Source organism: Macrotis lagotis, chromosome 8 (genome assembly GCF_037893015.1).
Source record: "Macrotis lagotis isolate mMagLag1 chromosome 8, bilby.v1.9.chrom.fasta, whole genome shotgun sequence".
NCBI classification, from domain to species: Eukaryota; Metazoa; Chordata; class Mammalia; order Peramelemorphia; family Peramelidae; genus Macrotis; species Macrotis lagotis.
The window spans coordinates 49,671,145-49,697,096 of record NC_133665.1 but is presented as its reverse complement, the minus strand read 5'-3'; the positions used below and the strand labels follow the sequence as shown (position 1 = coordinate 49,697,096).

General features: G+C 38.3%; 1 protein-coding gene across 1 annotated transcript; it reads left to right on the top strand.

Annotated features, from left to right (window-relative positions):
* Nucleotides 1-301: 301 nt before the first annotated feature.
* On the top strand, nt 302-19,564 carry LOC141496443 (olfactory receptor 2C1-like). The gene is made up of 2 exons (XM_074198979.1): nt 302-1,254; nt 19,081-19,564. The coding sequence occupies exons 1-2, from the start codon at nt 302-304 to the stop codon at nt 19,562-19,564; spliced, it is 1,437 nt and encodes a 478-aa protein (XP_074055080.1).
* Nucleotides 19,565-25,952: the final 6,388 nt, after the last annotated feature.

Here is a 25,952-nt window from a genome sequence, read left to right as displayed (position 1 = left end):
CAAGAGACTCATGATATTTCTTCAATCCTTCCTATCCTTCTTTTCTTTTTCTTTCTTTCTTTCTTTCTTTCTTTCTTCCTTCCCTTCCTTCCTTCCTTCCTTCCTTCCTTCCTTCCTTCCTTCCTTCCTTCCTTTCTTTCTTTCTTTCTTTCTTTCTTTCTTTCTTTCTTTCATAACTTATTCTCCTTGAAGACTTCACTTTGAGGAAATCAATCTTGATCAACAGTTTACACTCTCATTTTATGACTCTCCTGACACTTTTCTCAGTGTAATGTCCTTTCTCTCTTCCTTAGGGGTCAGAATGTGGCCAGTGATGAGAGGAGTCAACAACAACTCCTTTAAAGGTTTCATTCTGATGGGTGTCTCTGACCATCCCCATCTGGAGAAGATCTTTTTTGTTGTTATCCTGTTCTCCTACCTGATGACCTTGGTGGGCAACTTGACCATTATCCTAATATCACGCCTGGATGCCCGGCTTCACACACCCATGTATTTTTTCCTCAGTAACCTCTCCTCCCTCGACCTTGCCTATACTACAAGTTCGGTCCCTCAGATGCTGTTGAATCTGTGGGGCCCAGACAAAACCATCAGCTACAGTGGCTGCATAACCCAGCTATATGTCTTCCTCTGGCTGGGTGCCACTGAATGCATCCTATTGGTCATGATGGCATTTGATCGTTATGTAGCTGTCTGCAGGCCCCTGCACTACATGACCATCATGCACCCTCGGCTTTGCTGGCAGCTAACTGCCATTGCCTGGCTAGGAGGCCTAGGAAACTCCCTAATTCAGTCAACATTCACTGTGCAGCTCCCACTGTGTGGACACCAGAAAGTTGACAATTTTCTCTGTGAAGTGCCAGCAATGATCAAGTTAGCCTGTGGTGACATAAGCCTCAATGAGGCTCTCCTCAATGGTGTCTGTGCCTTCTTCACTGCAGTCCCCCTTAGCATCATCCTCATCTCCTATGGTTACATTGTCCAGGCTGTGTTGAAGATTCAGTCAGGTGAAGGTCGGCGTAAAGCCTTCAACACTTGTGGCTCCCATTTGATAGTAGTATTCCTCTTCTATGGCTCAGCCATTTATGCCTACCTGCTGCCAGCCAAGAGTAGTTCCCAAGACCGGGGCAAATTCATTTCTCTGTTTTATTCAGTGGTTACACCCATGGTGAATCCCCTAATCTACACTCTGAGGAACAAGGAGGTAAAGGGGGCATTGAGGAGGTTGTTGGGAAAAGGGAGGAACAATGAGGGAAGGTGAGAATGGGCCACTACTCCCCCTTTCTCTGTCTCCCTCATCAGATATACATTAATATAACTGATCCTGATTTGTATACAAGGTACCCTTGAGTAAGCTAAAACCTTTCCAAAAATCATGAGCAGTTGGAATATGGTACTATTATTGGATAAGTTTTCTACTCAGTTATGAAAAACTTGTGCTAGGGTACAGATCATAAGGGCAGAAGCTTTCAGGTCTCAGAGGCTATTGATCTAATATAGATCTAGTTTCCATTACCGTCTCTACCAGAACTCATTATTGTTTATTATTATTATTTATATCTCAAATGAAATATTGTATAGAAAATGCTTTGAAAATCTTATATTGCTCTATAAATACTGGCTATTCATTTTAAAGTTTTTTTTCAAGGGAATGGGGTTAATGACTTGCCCAAAGTAAAATAGCCAGGTAATTATTAAGTATCTCAGTTGGGATTTGAACTGAGGTGCTCCTGGCTCCAGGGCTGGTGCTCTATCCACTTGCACCACCTAACTGCCCTATTAGCTAATTGCTAATATTACACAGAAATTTTTTGTTTCTGTTTACTTTTCAAAGTGCTTTCATTCTCATTATCCTGCTTGATTTGGTTCAGTACTGAAAAAGATTATTTCATAGATGTCAAAACCTCCTTCCATATACAGATCACCCTTCACTGTCTTTTGCTAGACAATCTTCCTGAGGTATTGCATCTAAAAAATGAAATTTTTCACCTGGTGGGCAGTCTTTAGGCGATGAAGCTCTTTCCAGTTAATTAGACTGGTTTCTGGATGACTGTCACCAAACCTGCTCTTGAGGTCTTTTCACACATGCTTGGTAGGATCTACCTGCTGCAGTTTGTGTTCTGCTGTCACAGCCTTTGAGAACACAGGCCTATTTCCCTGCCACATGAGACTTTAAAGTAGGGATTTCATGAAGAATGAGTATAATTATTCCCATTGGCCAGATGTAGAATATTTGCCTATATGTCTGAAATCATATGATGCTTACATCCAACTCCTCTTCATTTGTCAACTTACCTGTTTAGTGTTTCATCTTCATATCTCTCTCTTTCCTCTCTCTTATCCCTTTCACTTTTGTACTAAATCTTTCCTTCAAATGCATGTAACTTTTTTTTTTATTCTTCTAAGGCAGTAGGGTTAAGTGACTCACCAAAGTCACACAGCTAATTATTAAGTGTCTGAGGCTGAATTTGAACTTAGGTCCTCCTGAGTCCAGGGCTGGTGCTCCATCCACTGTGCCACCCAGTTTCCCCTCATGTAATTTTAAACGATAAATAAGGGAAGAGGCAGCTAGGTGGCACAGTGGGTAATTCCTGGAGTCAGGAGGGCTTGGGTTCTAATCTGAATATAGACACTCAATATTAGCCAGACAAGGCACATGATCCTGATTGTCCCCCCCCACAAAAGATAAATATGGAGGGATTGTTACTCCTCCATTCCAAAGAAACCAATGTCCTTTAATGAAGAGATGAACTTGGGCAGCTAGGTGGCATAGTGGATAAAGCACCGGCCTTGGAGTCAGGAGTACCTGGGTTCAAATCCTGTCTCAGACACTTAATAATTATCTAGCTGTGTGGCCTTGGGCAAGCCACTTAACCTCATGTGCCTTGCTAAAAACCTAAAAAAAAAAAACCAAGAGATGAACTTGCCACATATTTTTGGATATCCTCATACCTGAAAGTTATAGCTATCAAGTTTGCCAATGGCCTCCATCTGCTGATCTGGCTAATGAGTCACTCACCTGTATAAGATTTTCCCAAACAACGGAAAAGGCAAACAAAGTTTATTTTTTTGTTTTCATTTGGTTTTTTTAGGTCCTGGGTTCATTCTCTTCCTCTTTAAAATCTAGAGCTTCTCTTAAGCAGTTACTCGTACTCATTGTTAAATTGGTATTTGCCACAACATAACTTAGTAGTATGCTATAGTCTGAGAACCACAGTGCTAATATGTGTATTTGCAAATCTAACTGGAATTGAAAAAGAAAACTTAGCCAATGTACTCTCTCCTCAGATAGGCGACTCAAGTCAGAATTAAATTTTCTTACTGGCTACAGAATCAGAGAAAAGCATTTTCAATGTGATTTTAGGGATAATTTTGTCAATATTGTTATTGAGTTTTATGAATTCCCTCATCATTCCTATAACATCTATATTTTCCAAGGGCCTATTTTCATTTAGCTAATCAGAGGCATCCTGTCCTTTAAATTATGTTTGAGGGATAATAACATATTTCTCTCTCCTAAATTCTCCCTTTCTGTATTTTCACACTGATTCCATTCCCTGTTTTCTCAAGCAACTCTTTTGATCACATTATTGTAACTAGTAATAATTATTATTCCAATTGCAAATATGCTTTACAAGTCTAGTTTGTAAATCATGGATCGAATCCTTTTCCTCAAAGTCCCTCCCTTTCTCCTCTCCTTATGAATCTTCCCATATAACAAAGAAAAATAATTAAGCACAAACAGCATATCTAGTAACCACAAGTGACAGCAAGTCCACCATTTCATATCCACTTCTCCAGTGAAAAAAGGGTGATGTGTGTCTTCCTGCTATTTTTTCCCCCGATTATTCCATTGATTTCCATCAATTCCATTAATTTAATTTGTCTAGAACCTTAAAGTTCAATTATAATTTTGATCAGGTTATAACATTGGCTTCTGTTACTTTCTATCTAATTCAGTCTTTACTTTAAAATCTAATCACTATTCATGGACTGATCATTATTTCCACCTCTCTGTGGCCTTCACATATCCCATCTTGATAGAAGAGAATTCAGTTAATCAGAAACTAGGGGAAAAAGTGGAGAAGGAGGGGTGAAGACTAACAGGGCATATAAAGCAATGGCAAAGGTTCAAAAAGGAAACGTGAAAAATTAGATATAATATAAGTGACCAAAGGGAACTGAAAAAGTGTTAATTATCTTAAAGTTCTAGATTGTTTAATGGTTAATACACAAGATATAAGATTTTGCATGGTAAGTAATTATAGTTTAGCTAGAGAGAATTACTGACCCCCAGTTCACCCCTGATGAACAGGAAGGTAGATGAGCAGGATTGATCCTATGCATATATTTAAAACACCTTGAGTATTTAAAAGAACTACTGAACATCCTTGACTGGTCCTGGCTGGACTCTCAAGGTCACACAGTAACACTGCCTATCTTTTCAGGAACTAGCCATTCTTGAATGTAATCACTATAATTCTTGCGGTTAGGGGAAGGGTGGCTAATTTGGTTTAATTCCACAATACAATTGAAAAGAAGCCTTCTTTGTTCTCAAGCTATATAAGATCTAATTAGACCTTAGCCTGAAAGGAGCCTTACCCATTGAGAGGATGCCTGGCCTGGGACCTTCCTGATCGGGACTCTGGAGGCTATACACCAGAACTCCCCAGTCACTGTTCATTTAGATGTTGAAGCTCCCCCAATTCGGTGATGATTTCTCTTTATATTTATGTTTATGTAGGCTTTGATCTCCTTTTTATTATAATTAGGATTTATTGATTATTTTTGCTATAAAACTAATTTATTTCTACCTGTTTTATAATCATTTTATTAAATATACATACTTTTTAGTTTTGTTGTTGTGAATGTGTCATTCTGTAGGAGTGAATAGAAATTAAGACTCATTAATCAAACATCTGTCTGTCTAAATATTGCCAGATATCAGGATAGAGTGTGAATCTGAACTGAGATGGAGCACTTGGTCATCTAAGGCAAAAGGAAGAAAGAGTTTTGGTCTGTGGAAGATGTTTTACTTGGTTATACATAGGAAGGAAAACAACAGGGAAGGTCCTCTAATTTCAACAAAGTAAAAAATGACAGAATGTTGCACTGAGTTCCTTTAATGACTGATATGTCAATGCACAAGCTCTGTGTTCTAACATGGAACTTCTCCTCTCTGGGTCTCACTTTCCTTTTCTGTAAAGTCATCCACAACATTCTATGTTCTAAATTCTCTCCCAGGGCTGGCAGTCTATACTAAAATTTTGTGGGTAGCAAAGCTACTACTGTCTCAATTTAATCATTTCACTGTATCTGACACAGTTCTCCCTTCCTCTTTTTAAGGAAGGAGATTCTCTTTAAGAATCTGTGTTTAGGAAGGTTCACAAAGGATAGCATCCGCATTGTCCTCTTTCTTGAGCAGGTTAACTAATAGTCTGCACCTATTGAATAATGCTAGTTTTCTGCAGTTTTTCCTCAATATGCTTTTCCTCAAATGCTTTTATCCTCTAAAACAATTGGGCTTTATTAAATTCTTCATTCATTCCATAGAACCAGTCTTCTAACATATCCATAACATTAGGCACACAGTCAGATATATTACTTGCTAGAGGAAGTAGTTCAGTATTCAATATTCCTACTAAGAAATATGTAGTTATACAAGATCCCGTGGAACTAACTTAGGACAGGGTTCACTTTGGAGGGATATTTTTACTTCTCTTGCCTTCTATTGCCCTTTCTTGTAAAGGTAAGAAAACTTGTGTTAGAAGGTTGTTCAAAAAAGCTCCCTGAGGTGGCTAGGTGGGGCAGTGGATAAAGCACCAGCCCTGGAGTCAGGAGTACCTGGGTTCAAATCAGATCTCAGACACTTAATAATTACCTAGCTGTGTGGCCTTGGGCAAGCCACTTAACCCCATTTGCCTTGCAAAAACCTAAAAAAAAAAAAGCTCCCTGATCAGTTTGTAAAGTTACAGGGTGATAAGGTTTTGATTGGGATTTTCATCAGATCTCATCAATTGGAGATGAATTGACTTAGTCTTTTGTGGGTCAAAGCCACTCCTTTGCAGGGGGATTCAATTTTTTAAGGTGTTTTTTTTTGTAAGGCAAATGGGGTTAAGTGGCTTGCCCAAGGCCACACAGCTAGGTGATTATTTGCCACCTAGCCGCCCCATTCAATTTTTTTGTATTATTTTTCATTAATCTTTTTATTTATCTGTATTTCCAACAGCATGCAACAATAGTTTTCATCAATTACTTTCTTTAGCAAGATTTTGAATTTTACATTTTTCTCCCTCCTTTCCCCCTGACAGAAAGCAATCTAATACAGACTCTAAATGTGTAATTATGCTAAATATAGTTTCATATTAATCTTTATGTGTAAGAAGAATCAAATCCAAATAGAAGGGAAAAAACATTAGAGAGAAAAAATAATAAAGACAACTTTAGTAAACTTTGGTCTGCATTCAAAGTTCACCCTGGATATGGATTATATTTTCCATCACAAATCTTTTAGAATTGTCTTTGATTATGTACTGCCAAATTGAACAAGTTCATCATAGTTGATCATCACCCAATGTTGCTATTAGCATGTTTAATTTCCTTCTGGTTCTGCTCATTTCACTCGGCTTTACTTCCAGGCTTTTCTGAAGTCCTGTCCCTCATGATTTCTTATAGAACAATAGTGATCCATCACATACGTATTACACAATTTGTTCAGCCATTTCCCAATTGATGGGCATCCCCTCAGTTTCCAATTCTCTGCCACCAAGCTGCTATGAATATTTTTACGGATTTTTTTTTTGGATTTTATGTATTATATAGATTTTTTTGCCCTTTTTTGTGATCTCTTTGGAATACAGACCCAGTAGTGGTATTGTTGGATCAAAAGTTATACACAGTTTTATTGCCCTTTTTTTAAGGTTTTTGCAAAGCAATGGACTTAAGTGGCTTGCCTAAGACAACACAGCTAGGTAATTATACAGTGTCTGAGACCGGATTTGAACTCAGGTACTCCTGACTCCAGGGCCCGTGCTCTATCCACTCTGCCACCTAGCCGCCCCTTTATTGGCTTTTGAACAGAATTCCAAATGCTCTCCAGAAAGGCTGGATCACTTCACAATCTACCAACAATGCATTAGTTTCCTAGTTTTCCCACATCTCTCCAACAGTGATCATTTTCCTTTTTGGTCCTATTGGTCAGTCTGTTAAGTGTGAGCTAGTACCTCAGAATTGTTTTAATTTGCATTTCCCTTCTCACTAATGATTTAGAACAGTTTTTCATATGACTATAGACAGCTTTAATTTCTTCATGTAAGAATTGCCTTTCCATATCCTTTGACCATTTTATCAATTAGGGAATGTGTAGCTGGACCTATTAAGAAAGGGAGTCAGTCCTTACTGCTTTTTTTCTTTCACTTTTCAGAATTATCCAGACCAATCAGAAACCTGAGAGCAGATTTGTCACAATTTTTATCAGAATGGCTATCACTGTACCATTAGTTCACAAACAGTACCAAACAGCAACAATGATAGACTAGCAAGAGTCCAAGTTTCTGGATCCAGCCCTGGAGAGGTAGGAGAACATACTTGTTCAAACTAAAGCCCTAGAATACACATGGCCAAATAATAGAATTTACTGAATTTTAGCGTTCCCAGCTTCCTGGAAAAAGGAAAGGGTTCCTAAGCAGTGTCAGCCTTCAGGTTTCCTCAGGAGCAACCCTTAATTTGATCATTCAGAATCTAGACTTCTATCAAGAAAAGGGGGGGGGGGTTGGGGGCAGTACTGACTCCTTTGGATGGATGGATATAAGGCCAAACCAAAAGAGCAGCAAAGGGGATAAAGTTACAAAACAGGTACCAAAGATCTAGACTTCGCCATTACAATGAGTTATTTGGTGAAAGCAAATCCTATCTGAAAGGGTTGCTCCTCTAGCAACTCCAAGTACATTTTCCCTTCCAGAGTTAGTCCAAACCTTAATGTGGTGACATGAATCTAAGGGACCACTCTGGGACACAGTAGGAATGGAAAGGTAGGAGAATATTAATCACTTGCTATTTACTGCAAGTCCTTTATTCATTTTGTGTCAGGTGAAATAAAGGCTGTTCTAGATCTGAAAAATGTATCATTACCTTGAATGATTAAATAGGAACTAGTGACCCTTTACCCCCATCTATAGAAATCTATGTGTGAATTATATTTGAGCTATACTTGGAGATTTTTCCAGATTTTTCCTTCCCAGAGCTCCCTCTGGGTAAGAGCAAAAAACAAACAAATATTATATTTTTGGAGAAGACCCCAAGACTGAAAAAAAAATCTGTTTTATCCCAGAGCATAGGACACTAGGGCCACAGGCCCTATGGTGACTATATAAGGTAAGGTGAGTGTTGGTACTGCCAATATATCAAGGGCCATGACTAATGTGACCATGTTTCTGACCTACCAATATGAGGTGGAGAAGAGGTAAGCAAGTCCTTTTCCCTCACTCATAGCCTTATTATTGTTATTGGAAGAACTTGCAAGTACTGTAAATATGTGAAAATATGAAGCTTTGAGTGACCATCAGTCTTACTCACATTACCCATATATACATACATATATATATATATATATATATGATCATTGAGTTAATAGAAGCAATATGCTATCTTTTCTGCAGCCTGTTTCTTCGCTTTGTATGTCAGATGATGTATTTGCTTCAAAAGAATTGCTCCATGAGATCCTCATGATTTCTCACAGAACCATAGCACTCCATTTACATTCATAGATCATAACTTGTTCAGTTATCCCCTAATTGATGAGGAATTCCCTCAATTTCCAATTCTTTGCTACTTCAAAACTATTTTCTTTCCCAACATGACTATTATGGAAATGTTTTACATGACTACATATGTATATAGCCTATATAGATTTACTTGCCTTCTTGAAAGGGTTGGAGGGTGGGGAGAGATTCTGGAATTCAAAGTTTTAAAAATGAATATGAAAGATTATTTTTACATGTATCTGGGGAAAAATTGAATATCTAATAAACTTTTAAAAATCTTAATAAAACCAAAGAATATTCTGCATGAAAGACAAAACTGCAGAGATAAATAAGAAAACAAATTCACAAAACTGTAATTAGAGTTATAATCCCTTCAAATCAAAGCAACAGAGCTAGTTCTGCACTTAGTTCTATAATGTACTAGACAATCTGAGAATCATTAAAATATGAATAAAAAAGATTCTAAATATCATATTACAATACCATATTAAAAAGTAACCCAGAAGTTTTGCCAGGAGAAATTAATGTACATCCATAGACTTTCATCAGAGAGGAATCCAAAGCTTAAAACAATTAGAAATGTAGTCATCAAATGTAGTCATCTTTATTAGAAAATGTAGATAGCTTTAGAAGGAAAGAGAAATTCTTATAAGCAAAAAGGGAGAAGCAAATTATATAACCCCTAGCACATTGATGAGAGACTTGACTTGTCCCTATGAGTAAGAGCTGGAAGTATGAGTCCAAGAGCATAAGTACAGATCACTTCAAACACCTTCTTATTCTGCCTCCACAGACAAATGTAGTCAAACAAAATATATTTAAACTATATTGTCCAAGTCTCAAAATATGTCTCATTCTGCATCATAATCAATTATAGTATTAGTGAGAGTTCTGAACTCTTTTAAAGTAACGTTCCTTTACAATGCTATTGTAGGCAATACAAAAATTATTCTCCTGATTTTGCTTACCTCATTCTGTATCAGTTAATACAAGTTTTCCCAGGTTTCTCTGAATCATCCTTTTCATCAATTCTTTATCAATGTTTTATTTCCAATTCTTTGCTACATCAAAAAAGTTTGTAATAAATATTTTTGTGTATTTTATCAGTTTTGGATATGGGTCTAATAGTGGTTTTTTGCTGAATTGAATGCTATATACAGTTTCATGACTTTGGAAGTATAATTCCAAATTATTTTTCATGATAATTGGGCCATTTCACAATTCAATTATCAGCATGTCACTGTTCTAGTCCTTCCACAGACTCTCCAACAATTGTTATTTTCCTTTTTTGTCATTTTTGCCCATCCAATAAGTGTGAGGTAGAACCTGAGCTGTGCTAATTTGCATTTATTATTAGTGATTTTGAGCACTTTCATTTGGTTGTTGATGGCTTGGTTTTTTTTATCATGTTTTTCACAACTTACTTAATAATCAGTGCTTTAGAAAGCAGATGGTGTCTCTGTAAAGTGGGAGCTTGGGTCTATGGCATTGGATGTAAATTTTAGGCCATATCATATGGTAATGTCTCCTTATCTAAGGGGAGAAAACCAAACTGGTCTGTTTATATGAATTGTGGGAAACTAAGAAAAGTGTTAGGACTTCCGGCCAAGATGGCAGAGCGAAGACAGGCACAGTTCTAAAGTCTCCTGATCTCTTCCCCATCTATCACATGAAACAAACCTCTTAAAAGAAATCCAAACCAGGAAACCCAGAAAGAAAAGACAGGAGAGGAAAATCTACCTCAGGATTTGTCTCCCACAGCAGCCTTGGCTGAGTACCGACAGGTGAGTCTGAGCTCCGAGGGAAGATCAGTTCGGGATCAGCCAGATTAACAGCTGAATTGGAACCAGGAGTCTAAGGGCCCGAGAGCCGGACCTGCTGGATCAGCGGTGGGGCTGTATGAAGGGGGCTTGGGTCCACGGGGAAACAGAGGCGCTGGTGTTGGTGCTGTCTCCCTGGAGCTTGGGGAAGGGGCTGCGGGGAGAGTTCTGGTACAGGAGAGCTTCAGATGCCATCCCTAGGCTCCTCAGGTCTGAGAAACTCTGAGTCCACGCCTCCATTGCACAGAGGCCTCCCCCAAAACAAATAATTGCAAACTACTTCTGCCTCAGGCCCAGGTGTGTGAGCAAAAGAACCAGCCCAGCTGAGGAATGACCTCAGGCCAGGGTAAAGCCCACCATTGATTGAAAGCAAAAGAATTCAATAGTTCCAACTCCTCCCTTCCTGAAAAGGAAGAAGGCCTCTCAACCAAGGTCACAGACACTCCAAAGAAAGCAACCAGCACCTCCTACTGGCCAGCCAGAGAAACTGCACTCAGTAAAGCCTTTAGAGATCCCAAGCCCAGGTGAACCAGCCCCACCCAACTCAAGGTCTTAGGAAAATGAAGAAGGGTCAGCGGAAAGGTGGATCCATAGAAAAATTCCTGGAAGGGAAAGAGCCCAACTCAGAGAGACCTGGAACCTCTGAGGAGAATACAATCTGGTCTCCAGCACAGAAAGACTTCCTTGAAGAAATAAGGAAGGAGCTTAAAAATTTGGGAGAGACAATCAATACCTTAGAAAGTACAATTGGACAAACACAAAAGGTGAATAAATCTCTCAGATCATCAATTGGACAATTACAAAATGAGAATAATTCTCTCAGATCCTGAAACGAGCAAATGCAAAAAGAAATTAATTCTCTCAAAACTTCAATTGGTCAAATGGAAAGCTCTTTCAAAAGTAGAATTGACCAATTGGAAAAGGAGTTGCAAAAGGTTAATGAAGAAAATTCCTCCCCCCAAAAAAGAATGGAGTCTACAGAAACTAATGACTCCATGAGACAGCAAGAATCAGTTAAACAAAATCAAAAAATAAAAAATAGAAGCAAATGTAAACTACCTCATCAACAAAACCACTGACCTTGAGAATAGATTGAGAAGGGGCAACCTGAAAATTATAGGACTTCCTGAAAACATCGAAGAGAAAAAAAGCCTGGACTTAATATTACAGGATCTAGTGATGGAAAACTGCCCTGATATCATGGAATCGGAGGGCAAAGTAGTTATTGAAAGAGTACATCGATCCCCACCAGAAAAAGATCCTAAAATGAAAATACCAAGGAATGTTGTGGCCAAATTGCAGAACTATCAGATAAAAGAGAAAATCCTGCAAGCAGCCAGAAAGAAACAATTTAAATATCAAGGAGCCACAGTAAGGATCACGCAGGACCTGGCTGCATCAACTTTAAGGGATCGAAGGGCCTGGAACGAGATATTTCAAAGAGCACGGGAGCTTGGAATGCAGCCAAGAATCTACTTTCCTGCAAAGCTGAGCCTTCTCTTCCAGAGAAAAAGATGAACATTTAACGAAATGGAAGAATTCCAAAAATTTCTGATGAAAAGACCAGAGCTAAACAGAAAATTTGGACATCAAACAGGAGGTTCAAGAGACACATGAAAAGGTAAAAAAAAAAGGGGGGGTGGTAAAAGGAAAAAAAAATGCAATCCAGTAAGTTGAAACTGGCTATATTCCAGCATGGGGGTCGGGGAAGAGACTCTCATAAATCCTGAGAAATGTAACTCTAACAGAGAGAATATACCTAGCCAGAAATGATGGACATCCATGACCTATCCATGAGATTGCTATCTAATGGGATGTAACTGGCTTTAACCCCACTTGGGAAAAAGACTCTAATAACTCTCAGGAATTTTGACTCTATTCAATAGAATATACTGAACTAGAAGGGGCAGACACTCAGAATTTTCTATGACCTAGATAGAATGATCTAAAAAAATACACTACCTCCCTAAAAAGGGGGACAGGAAAGAGATGGGAGGAGGGAGGGGATTGAATGGGACAAATCTCATTACACTAAGAGGTACAAAAAATCTATGGTAATAGAGGGGAAGAAGGGAGCAGAGTAGAAACACCTGAATCTTCTTCTCATCAGACTTGGCTTAAAGTCAACCTACACATACTCAGTTAACTTATAAAACATCTAACCTTTCAAATATTAAAAGGGGAAAAGGGGAGGAGGGGACGGAGAAAGGGAAGGGGAGCAGGGGAAATAAGGGGAAATAAGAAAAAGAAGGGAAGGGAAAAGGGAAAAAGGGAAAGAGGAAAGAAAGGGGAGGGTGTGATATAGGAGGGTGAACACACTGAAGGGGGTGGTATTCAAAAACAAAATACTGGGGAATATGGATAAAAGGGGGGGGAGGGGGAAAAATCCAAACAGAGGGAAGATAGCACAGAGGGCAATAAGGAATTAGTAATCATAACCTTGAATGTGAATGGGATGAACTCTCCCTTAAAATATAAGCAAATAGCAGAGTGGATTAAAAACCAGAATCCTACAATATGCTGTTTACAAGAAACTCATTTGAAGTAGAGAGATACATATAGAGTAAACTCAGTAAAAGGTTGGAGCAAAATATATTTTGCTTCAGCTGAAGTAAAAAAAGCAGGGGTAGCAATTCTTATCTCAGACAAAGCAGCAGCAAAAATAGATAGCATTAAAAGAGATAAGGAAGGAAACTTTATCCTCCTAAAAGGTACCATAGACAATAAAGTCATTTCAATATTGAATATATATGCACCCAGTGGGACAGCACCCAAATTCTTAGAGGAGAAGCTAAAATAATTACAGGAAAACATAGACAGCAAAACTATACTAGTAGGAGACCTCAACCTCCCACTACCAGATCTAGATAAATCAAATCATAAAACAAGCAAGAAAGAAATTAGGGAGCTAAATAGATTGTTAGAAAAATTAGATATGGTAGACTTATGGAGGAAACTGAATGGGGATAGAAAGGAATATACCTTTTTCTCTGCAGTACATGGAACTTATACAAAAATTGACCATGTACTAGGACATAAAAACCTAATGATCAACTGCAGAAAGGCAGAAATAGTGAATACATCTTTCTCAGATCACAGTGCAATAAAAGTCATATGCAATACTGGACCAAGGAGATAAAGACCCAGAGCAAATTAGAAACTGAATAACCTCATTTTAAAAAATGAGTGGACCAAAAAACAAATTATAGAAAGAATTAACCATTTTATCCTAGATAATGATAATAATGAAACAACATACCAAAACATATAGGATTCATTCAAAGCAACTCTCAGGGGATATATTATAGCTCTAAATGCTTATATGAATAAATTGGAGAAATCAATGAACTAAACATGCAACTAAAAAAATTAGAGAAAGAACAAATCAAAAATCCCCAATCAAATACCAATTTAGAAATTCTAAAAATTAAAGGAGAAATTAATAAAATCAAAAGCAAAAAAACTATTGAATTAATAAATAAAACCAAAATTGGTATTATGAAAAACCAATAAAATTGATAAACCTCTGGTAAATTTGATTAAAAAAAAGAAGAAAACCAAATTGCTAGTATTATAAATGAAAAAGGTGAACTCACCACCAATGAGGAGGAAATTAAAGTAATAATTTGAAATTATTTTGCCCAACTCTATGCCAATAAATTTGATAATCTAAGTGAAATGGATGAATATTTACAAAAATATAAGTTGCCCAGGTTAAATAAAGAAGAGATTAAATACCTAAACAACCCTATCTCAGAAAAAGAAATTCAACAAGCCATTATTGAACTCCCTAAAAAATAATCTCCAGGGCCTGATGGATTCACAAGTGAATTGTACCAAACATTTAAGGAACAATTGGTTCCAATTCTATATAAACTTTTTGGAAAAATAGGGAAAGATGGAACTTTGCCTAACTCTTTCTATGAAACCAATATGGTACTGTTACCTAAACCAGGAAGAGTTAAAACAGAGAAAGAAAATTATAGACCTATTTCCCTGATGAATGTAGATGCAAAAATCCTAAATATAATCTTAGTAAAACGACTACAACAAGTCGTCACTAGGATAATACATTATGATCAAGTAGGATTTATTCCAGGAATGCAGGGATGGTTAAATATTAGGGAAACTGTTAGTATACTCAAATATATCAATAACAAACCTATCAGAAATTATATGATCATATCAATAGATGCTGAAAAAGCTTTTGACAAAATACAGCATCCATTCCTATTAAAAACACTAGAGAGTGTAGGAATAAATGGACTGTTCCTTAAAATAATCAGCAGTATTTATCTGAAACGATCAACAAACATTATATTCAATGGGGAGAAGCTAGAGGCATTCCCAATAAGATCGGGGTGAAACAAGGGTGCCCATTATCACCACTACTATTCAATATTGTATTAGAAATTTTACCTTCAGCAATTAGAAAAGAAAAAGAAATTGAAGGAATTAGAATTGGGAAGGAAGAGACAAAACTCTCACTCTTCGCAGATGACATGATGGTCTATCTAGAGAATCCCAAGAAATCATCTAAAAAACTACTGGAAACAATTAACAATTTCAGCAAAGTTGCAGGTTATAAAATAAACCCTCATAAATCCTCAACTTTTCTATATAGGTCTAGCAAGAAACAGCAGGAAGAGATAGAAAGAGAAATCCCATTCAAAGTAACCTCAGACAGTGTAAAATATTTGGGAGTCTATTTGCCAAGACAGACTCAGAATCTTTTTGAAAACAATTATAAAACACTTCTCACACAAATTAAATCAGATTTAAATAACTGGGCAAATGTCAACTGCTCATGGATAGGGAGAGCTAATATAATAAAAATGACAATTCTACCAAAACTAAACTATCTGTTTAGTGCCCTACCAATCAAAATTCCAAAAAATTACTTTAATGAGTTAGAAAAAATTATGAGTAAATTCATTTGGAGGAATAAAAAGTCAAGAATTGCCAGGAGCTTAATGAAAAAAATGCAAACGAAGGTAGCTTAGCCCTACCTGATCTAAAATTATATTATAAAACAACAGTCATCAAAACTGTTTGGTATTGGCTAAGAAATAGAGTGGTGGACCAGTGGAATAGACTAGGTGTAAAAGCAGGAGAGGATTATAGTAATCTGCTGCTTGATAAACCCAAAGAGTCAGGCCACTGGGATAAAAACTCCCTCCTTGATAAAAACTGCTGGGATAATTGGAAGTTAGTATGGAAGAAATTTAGATTAGACCAACACCTCACACCCTTTACCAAGATAAGCTCCAAATGGTTACAGGACATAAACATAAAAAACAATACTATAAGCAAATTAGAAGATCAAGGACTAGTCTACCTGTCAGATCTATGGAAAGGGGAACAGTTTATGACTAAGGAAGAGTTGGAGAACATCACTAAAAACCAATTAGATGATTTCGATTACATTAAACTAAAAAGCTTTTGCACAGATAAAACCAATGTAATCAAGATCAAAAGAAAAGTAGTAAATTGGGAAACAATCTTTACAATTAATGATTCTGACAAAGGACTCATTTCTAAAATATACAGAGAACTGAGTCATATTTTTAAAACAAAAAGCCATTCCCCAATTGACAAATGGTCAAAGGATATGCAAAGGCAATTTACAGATGAGGAGATCAAAGCAATCCATAGCCATATGAAAAAATGCTCTAAATCATTAATTATTAAAGAAATGCAAATTAAAGCTTCTCTGAGGTACCACCTCACACCTCTCAGATTGGCCAGTATGACCAGGAAGGATAATGATCATTGTTGGAAGGGATGTGGGAAACCTGGGACACTATTACACTGTTGGTGGAGCTGTGAACTCATCCAACCCTTCTGGAGAGCTATTTGGAACTATGCCCAAAGGGCAACAAAAATGTGCATACCCTTTGACCCAGCAATACCACTACTGGTTCTATACCCTGAAGAGATGATGAAAAACGGTAAAAACATTACTTGTACGAAAATATTTATAGCAGCCCTGTTTGTGGTGGCAAAGAATTGGAAATCCAGTAAATCTACTTCAATTGGGGAATGGCATAGCAAACTGTGGTATATGTATGTCATGGAACACTATTGTTCTATTAGAAACCAGGAGGGACTGGATTTCAGGGAAACCTGGAGGGATTTGCATGAACTGATGCTGAGTGAGATGAGCAGAACCAGAAAAACACTGTACACCCTAACCACAACATGGGAGTGATGTTCAACCTTGAGGGACTTGCTCATTCCATTGGTGCAACAATTGGGAACAATTTTGGGCTGTCTGCAAAGGAGAGTACCAACTGTATCCAGATAAGGAGCTGTGGAGTTTGAACAAAGTACAAGGACTATTCCCTTTAATTTGGATTTTTTTTTTAATTTAACTTTTTTTTTTTTAGGTTTTTGCAAGGCAAACGGGGTTAAGTGGCTTGCCCAAGGCCACACAGCTAGGTCATTATGAAGTGTCTGAGACCGGATTTGAATCCAGGTACTCCTGACTCCAGGGTCGGTGCTTTATCCACTACGCCACCTATCCGCCCTGATTCCCTTTAATTTGGAAAAAAAAACCAGATATCTTATTGTCTGATCTGGTTACCTCTGAGAATTCTGTTCTCTTTAAGGATATGATTTCTCTCTCATCACACCCAATTTGGATCAAGGTACAACATGGAAACAAAGTAAAGACTGATGGAGTGCTATCTGTGGGGTGGGGGTGGGGGAGGGAAGCAAGATTGGGGGAAAATTGTAAAACTTAAATAATATTTTAAATAAAAAAATTAAAAAAACAAAAATGAAAATAAAAAAAGGAAAAAAAAGGAAAAGTGTTAAAACCAGCTAACAGTGTGATGAGGAAAGAGGACTATCATAAAGATGGAAAAGCCAGCATGTAAGGTTAGACCTGTGTTTTCATTTCAAATAGGATACAGTATTTTTTTTCTAAGGAGTCATACTTTTTTTAAAAGTAATTTGAGATCTGAATGTGATTTCTAATTGTATCAGATGTTAATGTTTTAAAGCTATAGCAAAGTTTAAAATTTCTGCTTTTTTTCATTTATTTTAACTGTTCTGTTATCTAAAATTGATGTATGTGGTTAAGGAGAAGTTTTACTTCTCTTAGCATTTTTTTCTATAAATAGAAATAATATTATATATTAAAAAGATAACAAAAAAGATAACATCAAAAAACCTATATGTGTCTATCCTTTGACCATTTATATATTGGAGAATGATTCTTATTCTTATAAATTTGAATCAGTTCTTTGAATTTTTTTTTTTTAGGTTTTCACAAGGCAAATGGAGTTAAGTGGCTTGCCCAAGGCCACACAGCTAGGTAATTATTAAGTGTCTGAGGCCAGATTTGAACTCGACCTCCTGACTCCAGGGCCAGTGCTCTATCCACTCTGCCACCTAGCAGCCCCTCTTTGCATATCTTTATCAGGAAAACTTCCTGTAAAGAGGCTTCCTAGTTACATGCTTGCATTCTCTCAATGCTTTGTTACACATTTTTTAAGAAAGATTTTATTTATTTTGAGTTTTACAATTTTTCCCCCATTCTTGGTTTCCTCCCCCACCCCCTACAGAAGGCATTCCATTAGGCTTTACATTGTTTTCATGTTATACATTGATCTTAGTTGAATGCTTTCTACATATTTTTGATAGATGAAGAAAAATGTGAAAATAAGAACTAAGGGTTTTATTTCTTTGCTTTTAATTTTATTTTTCCAATAATATACTATGAAAGTTTTTAAACATGGCATTTCAACTTTCATACTTATAAGTTTTTCTATCACTCTCCCTTCTCACTCACCCTCCACTCCCAATGGCAATTTGGTAAAAGTTGTGCATGTACATTTGTGTTTAATATATTTACATATTAGTCATTTTGTGTGTGAGAAATTAGGACTAAGAGAAAAGAAAGAAAAATTGAACACAGTAGCCCTTCAGATTCTGTGGGTTTGGGGGGGGGGGGGTTGTGTGTTTTTTTCTCTCTCTCTCTTCTGGATGTGGATGACGTCCTTAACAGGTCTCCCAGGGTTGTCCCAGCTCCCTGATCTGTTGAGAGCTGCTGCATCCTTCGAGGTGGATGAACTCAATATTGTTGTTAATGTGTCCGGTGTTCTCTTGGTTCTGCTCCCTTCACCCAGTCCTTCTCTAGAGTCCAACCATGCATGGTTTCTTATAGAACAATAGTCCTCCACCACAGTCATATACCACAGCTTGTTCAACCATTCCCCATTTTTTTATGGGATCCTTCAATTCCAATTCTTTGCCCTTACAAAAAAAGAGTTGGTATGAAAATTTTCATGATTTCTCTTGGATTTAAGCCTAGTATTGGTAGCGTTGGGTCTAAGAGGATGATGGGTTGTGTTGCTCTTTGGACATGGTTTTTAAGGATCCTCGTTCCATTCCCAAATTAGGCTGTGGTGCCGAGAAGGTCCCTGTCAATACCAAATGAATTAAAACTTTTATTTTTAAAAGCTTTGGGTTTGTCGAGAAATATATATTTAAAGGGAAAATAATTCAGGGAGAAGGTCCCAGAAGTCAGAGGGGGGGCTAGTGGTCCAGCCCCCCAGGAAAACCATCTGGCTTTGGAGGCCACAGGGGGCTCCTGGGGAGGTGGCCCAGCTCAGTTCGGTGGTGCCAGGTGCCCAAGGTCAGGGCATCATTGCCAGCCTCTCCTGCTGCCCCCTTCTCCTTCTGTCCCCATGCCCCCCCATCTCTTCTCGGCGCCCCAGAGTACAGGGAGGGGCCGTGGCTGGGGGGGGGGTCTCGTGGGCGCTTGCCGCAGAGCCGGAGCGCCAGGTCCTGGCATTCCTGGAAGCACCGCGAGGGGGTGCTAGAGACAAGGCGCTGCCGCAGGGAGGGCGGGGACGGAAAGCACCGCGTTCGGCGATAGGTCAAAGCCCCCCGTCACTCATTGGGCGTTTCCCTTCCATTTATAGGAAATGGGTGGGGGTGGGGGAAGCTCTGTGGGTCGGCCTCCGCCGGCCGTGACGCATGCGCTCTCGCAGCCCCGGCCTGCCCCGCGGCGTGTGGACTTCCGGTTCCAAATTCCTACGTCGTGAGTTTTCGCGCTTGGGGTGGGGCCGGGCGGGGCGGGAGAAGAAGGGGGTCTGAGACACCCCCTCGGAGTTGGAGGGGTCCCCGCAGGGGCTGCCTCCCTTCCCCCTCTCGTGTTAGAGATGCGTGACGTCACCCGGGACACGCAGGGGTCACGGGCCTGGGGGCCCGGCCTGACCCTCCCCTCCCCCACCGGGGACCTCGCCCGTCCCTCCCTCTCCCTTTTTTTTTTTTTTTTTTTTTTTAGGTTTTTGCCCAAGGCCACACATCTAGGTAATTATTAAGTGTCTGAGGCCGGATTTGAACCCAGGTACTCCTGACTCCAGGGCCGATGCTCTATCCGCTGTGCCACCTAGCCTCCCCCTTTTTCATTATTTCCAGGCATTTACTAAATTTTTATTGGAGTGAATAAAATTCTAGAAATCGAATCTAGATCCCCACAGCTTTGGCTCCAGTTGGAGTGAGACTCCTCTTCCTCTCTTACGATGATAACAGAACCCAGGACCTCATTTGTTTTTGCCTGATATAGTTGCCATGTATTATTTTATATCACAGTTATTTACTTATGTATCTTATCCCATCCTTATGTTTCATGAGAACAGAGATCCTGTCTTATCCAAGCTTTTTAACTCTACAGTGCCTAATATTGTTCATATGATAAACACTTAATAAATGTCAGCTAGAAATCTAGCTTTACTAATGCTACTGACTCTACAGCTTTAAAGTGGTCATTTCTGTAAAAGGGAAGTTAAAAATGTCAATGTTCTGCTTACTGTACTGAAATATATGGTGAAGTACTTGGAAATTCTTGGAGAAAGGTGCTATTGTTAATTAAAGGCATTAAAATAAATGAATGATAATGTCTTTGTTGGGCATGGAAGATTAAAGAGCTCCAGTTCTGCGGAGACATTTTTATAAGCATGCTATATGTATAAGGGGGTGGAAGAGCACTAGACTCAGATAACCTGAGTTTGTTACAGTTCAGGACAACATGAACACGTTGTTTCAACTCTGTGAGCTTTGCTTTCTTCATCTGTGAAAGGAAGAGATTGAACCAGGTGATCTCTGGATCAAAGCAATTAATATTCTGTGATTTGAATTCATCCAAAAGGAATGATATAGATATCAGAAGATTGAATTGATTTTTATTTTTATAGCCTTCTTTGAATCCATTTTTAGATGATTTAGTGTAATGGTGGGGGCAAGGTTGGGGAGTGATTATAATAACATCATAGATCTTGAGCTGGAAATGATATTGAAGGTTATGTAGACCAAACTCTTCATTTTAAATATGAAGAAACTTGCATAAGATCCTGCCAGTAATAAGTGCAGAGGTGGGATTTGAATTCATCTTGTGACTCCATGTTCAATATTCTTTCTACAGCATGAGTAGAATGAACTATTGTAGAGGGAACTATTTAATCATCTGTGGCAGGCATCATATAGTCTTGGTTTGACAGTGTCTGATTGAAATTTAACAACATAAATCAAGGCAATATTCCAAGTAAGATAACATTTATTAATGGGCATACCACCTATCAATAAATGGATCAATGACCTACCACTATTTATGCCAAAGACCATGAACAAAATGACAATTCCTCTTTTAAAGGTTTTAGGGAATACAGAGCAAAGAGAAAAACAGAACATCATGGGATTAGGACAACATGATTGGTTATAGAGCTGAGGCACAGGGAATAAATAACATGACTGGTTGGAAATTTGATAATGGGGTAAACTATAGCCTCTTCCTTCCTTTTTGAGAGTCCTGGTGAAGATAACAAAAATAACTTGGTGAGATAATGATACAAGTCTTGACTCCTTTGTATTCGCATGCAACCCCCAAAGTCAGCTAAATTCCTTAAATTGAGAATATATTGGGGGCAGCTAGGTGCCACAGTGGATAGAGCACAGGCCCCAGAGTCAGTAGGAACTGAGTTCAAATTTGACCTCAGACACTTAATAATTATCTAGCTGTGTGACCTTGGGCAAGTCACTTAACCCCACTGCCTTGTAAAAACTAAAAAACAAAACTAAAGTTAAGAATATATTCATAAAAAAACAGATATCTTATTGTCTGATCTGGTTACCTCTGAGAATTCTGTTCTCTTTAAGGATATGATTTCTCTCTCATCACACCCAATTTGGATCAAGATACAACATGGAAACAAAGTAAAGACTGACAGAGTGCTATCTGTGGGGTGGGGATGGGGGGAGGGAAGCAAGATGGGGGAAAATTGTAAAACTCAAATAATATCTTTTATAAAAATAAATTTTAAAAAAGAATATATTCATAAATGATTAGAAAGAAAACTGAATTTTAAAACTTAAATTGTTACAGGTCTGCTCATGATATAAATAATTATAAGACAAAAGCAGTAAAAGGACAAAATCAATTATTTGTAAATAGGTAGCAAGTTGATATACACTGAGCCTGGAGTCAAGAAAACCTGAGTTTAAATATGGCCTCATTTACTAGCTTTATTATCCTGGGTAAATCACTTGTCTACTTGAATTTCCCAGTTTAAAAATGGGAATAATAACAGCACTTAGCCACCAGGGTTGTTGTAAAAATCAAATGAGATAAATTTGTGAAGTTTAGTGCAGTGTCTACTATATAATTGTCACTTAATAATGATCTTCCTCCAGTTGGCATTGCCCTTCTCTCTTTAATCTTCCTTTTGCTTCCACATCCAACTACAAATATGGTCATTTTCCCGTTCTTCAAAAAGCCCTTCCTTGACATTTATCCTAACTGCCATCTCATCTCTTTAACTGTAATATATTTTTTAAATTGTCTATACCTGTAACCTCAATTTTTTTCATTACCCTTCATAAGCTTCTGCTTCCACTTGTTGATTGCTTTTTCAATTTACCAATGACCTTGAACTCTGCAGCTCTAGATATTGTTGATTAGGCTATCCTACTCTATAGATATTCTCATTTCCATTACTTTCATAAGACATTCTTCTGGTTTTCCTAACAGTTTGCACCTCTGGTTCCTTTGCTGAGCCTTCCTCTCTACAATCCTTTCTTTGGCAATCTCATTGACTCCTGTGGCTTCAACTTCTATTCAGACCCAGTTCTGACCTCTGGAGAGCTCCAGACCCATTGAATCCTCAAACTTATAATGTCCCAAACAGTTCATTATCTTACCACCTTTCTGTGTTTCTAATTCTAATAATATGTTTGTCTCTTCCTTGTTTATCTCCAGTTTATTTTATAGATGAAGAAACTGAGTCAAACAGGATTAGGGGATTTACCCAGGGTTTTACCCAGCTAGTAAGTGTTTGAGGTCAGATTTGAACTCAGGAAGTTGAGTCTTCCTGACCTCAGACCCAGTGCTCTATCTGTTGGTTCTCCTTCCAATTGGTACTGCAGAAAAAGCACCAGCTCTTGTCAGAAAAACTGGTTCAACTCAGTCTTCTTACCTACCAAATGGAATAGCACATAATACAAGTTCCTTGAAATCTTTACAATATGTTTTATTGTTTCCTATGTGACTAGGGGCCAGTCACTTAATCTCCCTGGGTCTTAGGTTTTTTTCATTTATAAAATGAGACTTTTAGAAAAGATGCTATTTGAGGTGACTTTCAGCTCTAGGTCTATGAGCCTATGAATTTCCAAACCAAAATAATGTTGTAATTCTTTCTCATTCCTAATGACTTACTCACATTCCTGTGATCAAAACTCTTCAGGGGCTCCCTACTACCTGCAGAATAAAATTTTGATTCTTCTTTGTCAACATTTATTAGGCACCTCTGTATGCGTGTCTCCCTGGCATTCAAGAACTTTCACAAGTCATCCTCCCTGGGACTCGGGCCCTTTTCACATTTTGGTCTTCCCAAACTAATTTCTTTCCTCTAAATATGCCCTGCACCCAAATGCCCCAAATTTTCTGAATTCCATGCTTTTGCTCAGATTTGCCCTGTGCCTGAAATACCCATTCCACCCAATTTATCCTTTAAAATCCAACTGAAAATACCTTCTCCATAATCTACTTTGCCAGGAATAACTTCTCTTCTTGCACCTCATACTTTGTAACTCAAATGTACCTGTATAGCATTGTGATTTAGTTACACTGGTACCTTACTCCTCCTATTAAACTCTAAACTACCTGATGGGAGGAGGAAGGGACTGTATTTTATCTAAACTTTGTATATTCTCCTGATCTGAACAGCAGTCTGCACAGTGCAGTTATTTATTTTTTGTTTTTTGTGGGGCAGTGGGGTTAAGTGATTTGCCCAAGGTTATATAGTGGGTAAGTTTCAAGTATCTGAGGCTTGATTTGAACTCAGGTCCTACTGACTGGATCCATGCTGCCCTCACAGTGGTTATTGTTAAAATGTTCCTTGTGGTGCTGGTTTTACTGTACCACAGATAGAGCATACATATTTGGGTATTTATTTGTACTGTTTATTATAAGCTTAAATTGTTCCATCTTTCCTTTCCAGCAATGCCCTTTTTCCAGTTTCAATAAATGCCTCATCAGTCTAATGCTGATAGATAATTCTTCCTAAATGGGTTCTTTTTCCATTCATTGTTCCAATTCCTAGTAAAGGGCATTTGCAGTAGTTTATCTGCAGGGTTTGGGGTGGAGGGATAGGAAGAAACAAATTACATAGAGGAAACTGGTTCAGTCTTAACACTCCGCCCCACCCACCCCCAAAAATAGAAGCAACAGAGACAGAGTAGAGGAGCTATGCTCTCATGGGGATAATCATGCCATTTAGTTTGTTGTTCATTCTTCAGTCATATCCAACTCTTTATGACCCCATGTAGGATTTTCTTGACAAAGATACTAGAATGATTTGCCCATTTCCTTCTCCAGTCAATTTTACAGATGAAGAAACTGAGGCAAAAAAGGTTAAGGGACTTGCTCAGTCACATCTAATAAGGTCTGAAGTCAGATTTGATGATGTCTTTCTGATTTCAGGCTCAGCACTCTTTATCCTCCGAACCAACCTGCTGCCCTACTATTTAGTATTTACTATTTAGACTAGAAAAGGAAACCTGCTGAAATGTCAACCTTTCCTATCAAATTTCTTCTCCCACATTGGTGCTTAAGAAGCCTCAGTATCTTCCAGTGGTAGAAAGAGGCATCAGAACTCTGGCTTGCTTTTAATGCCTAGAGAAGCAAAGATTACCTCCAAATGGGCTCAAGAGCAGAAAAGGTATGGCCAAAACTTTAGTAACAGTCATAGTTGTAGAAGCAATGGTTGTGGTTGTTTTTGTAAAGGGCATTTTCCTTTATTCCTTCAATCAACTGCTTTCTTCTCCCACCTCCTAACTAGTGCTTCACTTTAGGCTCTGAGAGACATGGATAAAACATAAGAGTAGAAAAAAAGATACAGTTGAGAGAGGAACAAAATGGGAGACAGAAGAGGATGAATGTCTAATTGTGGAATGGAAAAGGGAAAGGGAAATCCTGCCAAATGATATCCAGGCATGGAAGACTCCTTTCAGAGGCATCACCAGTCTCAGTGTTCTTTCAAGCATCTCTGCCCTGAAGTAGTTCAGCAGAGCAAAACTCCTAAGCTCTCCACCTTGCCAGGATGAAATACCTACATTTGTCATAACTCCATTTCCTTTTCTGTTAATTCTACATTGGATTTTTTATTGCTCTTTGAAGTTCCTGACAGATCACCTACTGAATCTAAGTCCTAGTAAACAATTATTCCCACCAAAGGTGATTTGTATTTTGACATTTTTAACGTCAAAGTAATTCTCATTCATTTGTCATCTTTTCTCTCCATTTGCCTATTAAATTCCAGCATGGCAGAAAAAGTATTGGGCAGTCAAAACCAGTGGGTAAGTCCTGCCCTTGCTACTAACTGTGACTTTGGGCAAGTTACAACCTCTCTGAGCCTGTTTCCTCATCTGCAAAATTAAAGGGACTAGATGACTTTTAAGGCCTTAATTCAGAATTCCACAAATGACCAGCTGCTTCCCATTCCCATGGCAGCCCCACCACCTCAATCCTCCTAGGATGGTAGACAAGGAGCAAAAGAGAATTCTTGTCATATTCCCATTAACCTGCCAGCAAGAGACCTCAAAATCCCACTTCATCCTCAATGCTTACTACCTGTCTCCTTCCCTGAATCTAGTTCTTCATTTGTAAAATAACTGAAGTCCTTTCCAGCTCTAAATTGATTATCCTTAGAGACAGCTGGATCAATTAATGCTAGGCCTAGCTTTTTACTAGCTTTGTGACCTGTTAACCTCTGATACTGGTTTCCTTAACTGTAAAATCAGGATGATTTACCTCCCAGGATTATTGTGAGGCTTAAATGAGATAATCATGAAAGTGCCCTAAGCACTT

What these genes read in the sequence shown, in the direction of transcription:
- LOC141496443 (XM_074198979.1), top strand. Translation starts at nt 302, where the DNA reads ATGTGGCCAGTGATGAGAGGAGTCAACAACAACTCCTTTAAAGGTTTC. An exon ending in GGGAGGAACAATGAGGGAAG is followed by an intron (nt 1,255 to 19,080) that starts GTGAGAATGGGC and finishes ATATATTTAAAG; the next exon opens with GGAAAATAATTCAGGGAGAA.